The sequence below is a fragment of the Branchiostoma belcheri genome, unplaced genomic scaffold, assembly GCF_001625305.1.
Source record: "Branchiostoma belcheri isolate BF01 breed outbred unplaced genomic scaffold, Haploidv18h27 scaffold143, whole genome shotgun sequence".
In the NCBI taxonomy this organism is placed as follows: Eukaryota; Metazoa; Chordata; class Leptocardii; order Amphioxiformes; family Branchiostomatidae; genus Branchiostoma; species Branchiostoma belcheri.
This window is the reverse complement of record NW_017802858.1, coordinates 517,730-526,683: the sequence shown is the minus strand read 5'-3', so window position 1 is coordinate 526,683 and position 8,954 is coordinate 517,730. Positions and strand designations below refer to the sequence as shown.

The following is an 8,954-nucleotide window of genomic DNA, read 5'->3' as shown; positions in this document are numbered from 1 at the left end:
GGGCGTTAGTTGAAAAATGTTTAAAGGCGGATAACTCAAGAACCGATTGATGGATCGTCGTGATTTTTGGCATGTAGGTAGCTGAAGTGATGCTTGACATAATGATATTACAATTATGCAAGTATTAATGTAATTTGCATAATTAATGAGGAAATTCTATAAATCAGCTGCATTCCATGATAGGACTAGTCAAGCTTGTGACATATGTAATTAAAAACGGCAGAAATTTAGGCAGATATCGATTATGCAAATGAATACTTAATTTGCATAATTAATGAGAAAACGTTATAATTACATAGTGGTAACTGCCTGGAATTTCATACTTGGGACATTTGAAAGTCATGTGAAGGTGAACATAATTAAACATAACTTATGCAAATAAGGACCTCATTTGCATAATTTATGAGGAAATGCTATAATGGCATTCTTTAATAAGATAAGACTGTCTTCTGGTGTAGAATATGATCAACAGATATGATTGATGCAATATAGGATCCTATTTTCACAAGCAGGGGGATTAATCTATAATTTCTTAATTATAAAGGCTAACATCATTTGGCGAAGGAATGAGATCGTGGAACTCTAGTTTCTTTGTGCGTTTTGGGGGTATGGGTTGAAGTGAAATCTGTCATCTCGGATTGTCACGTTTCGAATTCCTTTTAACAAACAATCGAGCCATGCTTGTCAGACTATGTGGAGACTCATGAAGTTTGGGAATCAATTGGAGTCTTGGTTGTAATATAACTGATTGGCTTGTCTCAATCTCTTCACAGATTTCACAAGTGTTTCCCGGAGGCAAGCTGACCCTTTTGGATGCAGCTCGAGAAAAGCGGTTGTCCGCTGAGGACATGGTCCGGTGCCTGAGGCAAGTGGCGGACGCCATGGCCTTTGTGCACGGACAGTCTCTCGTCAAGGGAGAAGGCATCATCCACTGTGATCTCCGGGCCATGTATGTCATCTGGGATGGACAACATGTAAGTACAACGTGCAGCTGTTTGTAACAGCAACTAAAATAATTTATGGTACAAACTCCCTTAAAGGTTGTATTTTTATGACCTCTGAGTTTCGGTTTTTCTGCAGGTAAAGGTGGGGCCGTGCTAGCCGCCTCCGTCTCCGCCTGTACGATACCAAGCTCTCGGAAAGTGTGGTGAACAAGCAGATGCCTCGAGATGCTCTGAGATGATATGTAACTGTTACGTTACGATTCTTAAATCGCAAGAGTCAAGAGTATTCAACCGCAACAGCAGCCTTCTTATCAACAAAATGACATAAATATTGAGGAAACAAATCATTAAAATCTATGCAACAGAAACATTTAGCCCCATTGTCTCAGTGACAGTATAGACCTAGTCTGTTATATGTTACTATATTGCTGTTGTCGTATAAATCTATCACACTCATATTTGGCTGTAAGGTTCTCTCAACTCATGCCATGATTGTATCGTAACCCATATATGGCAGTAACATTTAATCATACCCATACTTGGCAGTAACGTCTATAAACCCATATATGGTTGTTATGTAATGTCCGGCAGGTCACCTATGGAGGTGATTGAGAGCGGGATCTACTCGCAGGGCAGTGACGTCTTCACGTTCGGACAGCTGTGCTGGGAGGTGTTCCACGCCTACGACGCCGACAAAACCAGCTAGAACAGAATGCTGGCACCTTACCCGTACTTGCATGCGTATGAGGTATGTGTGTGTATTACAGATATAAAAGACAGATGTTAACAAGAGCTTTACAAATATTGTTTGGCTCCTCTCCCAATAGCTTCTTATTGTTTAAACAACAGGAAGCAAACAATAATCGTCTTAAGATGTCGTCCCATCGATTAGGTGTGGGACTTGGACCTACGCCAAGCAACTGCTGATTTATCTTTTCGTTTCATTTCAGCTATTTTGCATCTGTAACGCTTTCAATTATTAGTTTTATTGTGTTATAACTCAATTTTTTTTCTTTCTTTCTTTCTTTTGTTTGCAGGTCCTGCCGTACCTGCAGCGCAGACAGAGGCCCCTGCAGCCGTGCCACTGTCCGGACTGGCTGTACCGCCTCATGAAGCTGTGCTGGCTGGACGAGCGGAGCCGCCGCCCGGGCTTCGACAGGATAGCTGCCTGCTTCAACAGGTGAGTGCAGAGACTAAAACTATATAAGAAAGACAACAAAAATAGGGATGAAATTGCTTGCCAGAACGCTTTCGAAGCAGATAGTTTTATTGCAAATTCTTGTCCCATCTATTTCAGTCCATTCGACATCGGTGATAACGGTACCTACAAGCAACAGGCTCCTGGCGGGAACGAGGAGAGCCTGAATGCAGCCCTGAACCACCAAGACCGCCACTACTTCCGCCAGGGCTTACTTCAGGGCGATGCTGACTACACGCGGAAGCACGTCATTGGGCTTTGGAGCGCCGACAACGTGTCGCAAGGCAGCTCCGATACATTTTACACCTTGACGTCAGAGGTTAGCAACCGAACGGACGACCTGACATCCGTCAGCAGCGACCTAACATCCGGGACCTGGCAGTCAGCAGAGTCGCGTTCAAGGGCGGGAACCATCAGCACGCAGCTGTCTGACGGCAGCCAACGGTCTGGGAGGTCCACTCCCACGGAAGATCTCAATGAAAAGAGATCTCCAGGGCAAGAAGTCCTGTATAATAATTCGTTCAACATGGCACCTCTAGTTGTGGAGCTGAACTCCAAGCTGCAAGGGGCACAAACGACCTTAGACGACGAAAGCGAGACAAGCGATGGCACCATCTACGAAGGCGAAGCAGAAGAGGTATCAAAAAGAGTTTCTCGCGAGATGTCTTTCCTAAACCCTTCTTACGAACACAGCGTACCTACAAGATTCCAGGGAATGCAGGACGGCATGACGATGAGTAGACCTGACAATCCAGCATCTGGAGTGGCGGGAGCAACCTTTCCTAACACTGGCGATAACGGAGGAGGCAATGATGACGCGGATTACTACACGAAGTTAGTTCGTCCTACGCCAGGCAGCACGCATAGCGCATCACCACCCCGCCACACAAGCGACGAGAACCAGTTTCCTACGCGGCCTCCCGTGCCACCACGTCCATTGGCGATGGCAGCAAGCCGCTACGCAAGCGACAGAGACGACTCAGCGGTTGAGACGGCATCGCGGGAGGACACGCCCTCTCCTCCGGTCCCACCACGTGTGTTCTTGAACTCGGAAGCAATGGAAAACACCCTAGACGACCCACCGTATGTAGACGTCCGCCTGCGACACAAGGGGAACGATGCAGTGCCCGCCACCCCCATACCGCACCGTGCATACCGCGCCCACTGAGTATGTGGGACATCGGACAGGATTGGCAAGAGGCAAACAACAGTCCACCGGTAGCCTCCAGCGAACGTCCCACCGCCAGGAACGCGCTGGGGACCAGAGTGCCTTCCGACACGTCGCTATCGTCACAGGCGTCGTCGTCCTTCGGAAGCAGCCAGGAAAGTCTTCCCACGTCTCCGAAGCAGAGCTCGTCAGGGAAGGGGGTGAAGAGCGCTTTGGCAAGGTTTTATAAGAATGGCAAACGTAGCTTAAGGAGAAAGTCTGGCCGTGCGAAGAGTGAGGACCATGGTGCTGTTGTCAGAACTGATGCCGGGGCACCAGGCGAGGGGGTGTTTCGCTACTCTGAAGCTGGGACAGGAAACCGGGACAGCACTTCCTCAGTCTGTAGTGACTACAGAGACGACAACACGGACGAGAACTCCGACCAGGAGTATGACACCAGACTCTAAGTAATCGCCATATTACGAGATTTTAGACTGAACATCAAACACGAAGGAATCGGGCACAAATATTGGATTCCTCGTGAGATTGAACCTCCTTGCTCCATTGGAGAGGCTTCTATTGATTGTAACAAACATATACAAATATTTCTTTGCTAATGTATGGTGTAAAACCAAGGCCTCTACTATGTATAGTTAGCAACCGGGGTCAAATTAAAATACGGTACATGCCTAGATACGTGTATCAGTTAGATTGTGTTCATCAGACGCGACCAATGGAACTTTGCTACCAACCGGCCAATAATGGGCAAAATATCTGACTTAACATTGTATGTGCTTAATTACTTACTTACTTGTGGTGCTATGTTTGCGGGGTATCTATCTCATGTTATTCAAGTACCACGGGTTCTCTAGCCAGGACTGATTTGACCACTAAAGTACTATCACACTTACATAATGATGGTCCATTATTGCACGGTTGGGGAATTAAGGAATAGTTCATTTTTGTTAAGGATCATGTGGGATTATTTTGGAATAAAGATCGTTTGGAACGATTCATTGTAATGACTATTGCTCTATTTTTATCCGCATCTCAGGGGCTTCCAAACACCCAACCCAGGATACCAAGAACAATATAAAGCTCTGTATTATAGGATATCACACCTCAAAATATGCATACATATGTTTTAATGTAGATGATTATTGCGTGCGTACTTACAATCAAACACCTGAGCTTAGATATTTACATGTATATGTCATGTGAACCTAGAAGGTTAAGATAATGTATCGAGTTCCAAGTTGAAGACAGATCTTTTAAAATATACGCTGTACGTACCATTTCGTACTATATCTACAATATAAAACAACCGGTACAAATTGCCCGTGTAATCGAACCCTGTAGAAATACAATGTTTACGCTATGTACATTTCTGTGCGTGTAAGTCATATTGCAGATCATTAAGGCCACCAGAAGTTAGGAATAGGTGACTTCGGTGATCATATTGCTTGTAGCGCTGTAGACATCTCTTCTAATTTACATGTATGTTTATAGCATTTCTATCAAAGTCTGTGGTCAACACGCGTCTGTCCTGTAAGACAACTTTTATCTCTTCGGCCCTTTAGTACCGTAGTCCACGTACAAGTGTTGAGGATGTAACGTTGATGTCAAGGTGTGTTTCTCACGACCAAAGCAGTTCCACAGTCGTCACCACACCACCACCCGGACTTCAAATATGTTGTCCCTTAAAACGTGACATAAGCAGCTGGCCGGGGGTCCTGTACAATACTTCCTATTTACATTCCCTATCAGATTAGCAGGAAAACAACCGAGAGAGCGTGCTAAAGCTAAAAAGGCTGGTATCCAGGCTACACAAGAAGAGGTAGAGAACGTCAGTCCCAGTCCGAGCCGCCCTTCCCCAGCCTGAACACATCCATCAAATCAAATCAAATCTTTATTAAACATCAACATGGCAGACGTGCCGAAGTACTTCGGGCACATCTGAATTACATTGACATTTTACACGCTTAAAAACTACATCATCATTTAAAAATCGACATCATTAAGAATACATAGATTAAAATAGTAACATTTTCAGTTTAAAATACAACATATATAATATATATACAATACACATTTACAGGTCTTTGATGGCTCTGACAATGAATGAGTTTTTATGTCTGTCCGTTCTGCTTAGTGGGAGTTTATACTGATTGCTGTGATAGTTCTTCCTGAGATTGTACGCATTTTCCTCTCTTGGTGGGATAAAGTCATTGCAGGGGTGTGAAGGATCCTTTAGTATTCGTTTTAGTTCACTCAGTGATGCCTCCCTCCTCCTGGACTCGAGAGTGGGCAAGTAACCGTGTGGAACTCCGCAGATCCTGAGGCACAGCTTCTGGATCCTTTCCACCTCGTCTGACAGACAGCGCGGAAGACCGGCCCATACGGGGGACCCATACTCTAACACAGGTCGGATGAAGGACTTGTAGATTTGCAGTAGCACTTCCGTTGGGAGGGCAGCGCGCCTAGCTACGCGCAGGTAGTGTATGCGCGGCTGGACCTTTGCTAGCATGTACTCCACATGCTAGCAAAGGTGTAGAAGGTGGCGCCGTTCCAAGCCTTGATGACGAACGCCACGGCCAGGAAGACGGCGTGCGCGATGAACCATCTGTACCACACCTGGCACAGCAGCATGGACGCCAGGCAGATCAACACGTTCAGGATGTTGTAGTTGAAGTATGAAAATCTGCAGAAGATGTGACGTGGTGGGGAAATGATTCAGTAAGTAACGTTACGTTAGTACGCAAGCAGTTTTTTGGGGGGAAAACTGTACAAAACGACGCATTTCATTAATATTTAGACAAATGTATAGTGTGACATCAATATATATCACAGTTAAAAAAGCGCCGTGTATCTGTTGATGTAATGGTTTCATACGAGACTGACTTACTTTGGGCCAAACATATTGAGAACCTTGTACCAAACGCTGTTCTTCTTGGCCGTGAAGAACCGATAAGTGTTCCAGTACTCCGGGCTGGGTCTGCAGAACACGTGGACGAAGTTAATATGACTTTTAATACGCAACAATGTACAAGGTACAAAGTATGGCAGAAATGAGAGAACAAATCTAACAAATCAGTCTACGTAGTACAATACTAGGTGATATGGGATGAAAAGGCGTTTATACAATCATTAAAAGAATTTCTTACGTTTAGACATTCTTTAAAATACTGTCCTATATTCACAACGTATGGATTGTTAATGATAAACATCGTCCAACAACAGAATAACATTTACTGTGATCTACATTTGTTGTACATGTTATATGACGACTTAAATTACATGTTCATTGCCTACAGACATCTGGACTTCGCTCACAAGTGTAGAATGTGTGGATTGTGTTCTGACCTGAGGATGCCGTTGACGACCACTGCGTACAGCAGCTATAGGAACAGAAGGGAATGATAAATATCGGTTCAATCAATCAAGGGCAAGTACATTAGTGGCTTGAATTGACTCAAAATTTCAAAACAGTTGCTTTCATTACAGGAAATCGGAGATTTCAGATTTCTGAGAAGACTCCTTATGATATTTTCAGAGAAAATTTATTTCTAAACTCACAGCATGGCCGACATAGCAGGCGAGTGGCACGGCGAGCAGCCAGATGAAGGAGGGGTCCTGGAACTCCGTCTCAGACGGGAAAGGTGTGTACCAATTCACAGATATTTGGGGAGAGTACCACCGCACTCTGCAACAACATAACAGCAATTGATAATCAGGTATAATATAATTATGGACTTGGCGGAGCCGTCAATATGGCGACAAAATTTGCTATAGCGATAGGTACAATACATCAGTAAGTTGGCAACAGGGCGCCCAAAACAATGACACATTTCCCTCCTCTACATACGGTGCGATCACATTCTTCGTCATACGTCGTGCGGTTTTGACGTGATAGTAGTTTGATTTTTGATTTTATTTATTTGCACATTGAAACAAAAACATAATGCAATAATACAAGAATGAAGTTAAAATAGGTGCAGGAGGAGGGCAGAAGCATGGAGTGCTTGTACGAGGCCCTCCCCCTCTAAATTTAACAAGAAGAATGTAATCGATGATCAAGCAGTTTCAAGCAGACTGACAGAAACCGACCACCAACAAGAATCTCAGGCAGCCGAAGAAATGTCACCCCCAAGTGTAGTTTGCGACCGAACGCCTATCGCACGAGTCCAACTTGTGTGACCCGGACCTTAGAAAGCATTTCACGTTACGATTTTATGTCGTACGTACCCATAGGTGACGTAAGCAGGCAGCGAGTGGATGAAGACTGACGTCATTCTGTCTATGCTGTGAAAGACGATGGAGTTGCGGAAGAAGAAAACCTGGGAACGAGAATGTGCAAAAATCAGTGGAAAACATCCATTGCGTTTCATAGAAAAACACGTGCAGAAATATCTACATGATCTACTTGGTCTTTTTGTTTTAACATCTAAAAATACATGAAAATATTTATTTTCTCCAATTCCCTTCCTTAATCGATGTCTTCCAGGTTTCGTGAGTCTCTGTTTCCTACGTTCTCACTGATGAACATTAGCCGATATTGACCGGTGGTCTTACCGCTATGACGAGAGGACCGTTGGCGATAGCAAAAACAATCTGGAACACTCTAGGCTCCGCCGGGGCTGCCCTGGAAACAAAACCAAACAATTAGCTATGACTCATGCATTGACCGTAAGTATAGAAATATAGAATATCACTTTCAATTTTCCCTTTTTTTCGATTGTTTACGCTAATATTAGCAGCTAGGAAAAGTTCTTCAATACTGTGCCTTGTGTATATTTATGTTAAAAACTTACCAAATGTAGACATACGTAATGGCCTTTCCGAAATAACAGAAATCCAGCAAGAAGTACTGCCACTTTTTGGTGCTGAGGGCGCAGAAAGTAAAATTGTTACTGAAATTGCGTTTTAACGGAGGTAAGATCTATGTACAGTATACTTAGTACAGAGGGGTAAAATTTGCAACCTCGGTTTCTACTGTTGGTCTAGCAAGATGAGGAGCCTGGTAAAAGGCTACATACCCTAGTCTTAGAACAGTCGGTCCCGTTATAGTTAACGCTAACATTATAACGATAAAAAAACACGTCCAACGAACCCCTTCATCTACCAAAACGTATGGCAATTCAACTTCAATCCACTGCATGGAGAAAAGAAGTCAAATAGCTTAAGCAGGAATATACATGTATACTTAGGATAGTTATTTCGCACCAAGGTCATCAGCCACCTGGAGGCCCAAATTTGACCTTGACCTTTGTCTTCCTGAGACCTGCTCAGTTACCAAATATCATCACATTTCTTGAAGGTCTTAGCGCAATTTTTCATGGAGGTAAAATGAGGTATATACACGTACCAGTACAGATAGAGCCTGAGTCCTATGAGGACCGGGGCGGACACGGCGAAGTAGTACGGGATGAGCTACTGTAAGGCGAGCAGGCCGAACGCCACCACCACCAGACTACACACCGCCGCCACGTAAAACACCTTCTCTCTCAGGCCGTTCTTCGCAAGGGTCTGAAATTTGACGACAGTGATAATAAGAATAGGAGGAGAAGAAAATTATTATTTTTAAATATTCCTACATTCATCACAAGACATGGTGACGGCACACTCAAGACAAAACTAGTCGTGCTCTTGGTGGAATGTTCTTCAA

General features: G+C 44.1%; 3 protein-coding genes across 3 annotated transcripts in view; 1 reads left to right on the top strand and 2 right to left on the bottom strand.

The window, feature by feature from the left end:
• The window catches only part of LOC109464904 (ALK tyrosine kinase receptor homolog scd-2-like), a 5,099-nt gene extending 3,449 nt beyond the window's left edge, over positions 1–1,650 (top strand). Inside the window, exons 9-10 of the mRNA XM_019762000.1 lie at positions 774–949; positions 1,536–1,650. Coding sequence (XP_019617559.1) covers positions 774–949; positions 1,536–1,650 — 291 coding nt within the window. The remainder of the gene's footprint in view (positions 1–773; positions 950–1,535) is intronic.
• A 4,159-nt stretch (positions 1,651–5,809) lies between these two features.
• LOC109464903 (uncharacterized membrane protein YGR149W-like) lies at positions 5,810–8,811 on the bottom strand. Its single transcript, XM_019761998.1, has 7 exons — positions 8,655–8,811; positions 7,862–7,931; positions 7,535–7,626; positions 6,866–6,992; positions 6,653–6,687; positions 6,195–6,284; positions 5,810–5,990 (listed from the first exon to the last, which is right to left on the bottom strand). Exons 3-7 carry the CDS (start codon positions 7,579–7,581, stop codon positions 5,810–5,812), a joined length of 480 nt encoding a protein of 159 aa, XP_019617557.1. The 5' UTR covers positions 7,582–7,626; positions 7,862–7,931; positions 8,655–8,811.
• The window catches only part of LOC109464902, a 3,736-nt gene continuing 2,616 nt past the window's right edge, over positions 7,835–8,954 (bottom strand). Inside the window, exon 5 of the mRNA XM_019761997.1 lies at positions 7,835–7,931. Within this exon, the coding sequence (XP_019617556.1) occupies positions 7,835–7,931 (97 nt within the window). The remainder of the gene's footprint in view (positions 7,932–8,954) is intronic.

Excerpts from the sequence above, each read along its gene's own strand:
- LOC109464903 (XM_019761998.1), bottom strand. The coding sequence starts at position 7,581 with ATGACGTCAGTCTTCATCCACTCGCTGCCTGCTTACGTCACCTATGG. Across the intron at positions 6,993-7,534 it reads CCTGCTTACGTCACCTATGG|AGTGCGGTGGTACTCTCCCC; the intron begins GTACGTACGACA and ends ATGTTGTTGCAG. Across the intron at positions 6,688-6,865 it reads CCTGCTATGTCGGCCATGCT|CTGCTGTACGCAGTGGTCGT; the intron begins GTGAGTTTAGAA and ends CTGTTCCTATAG.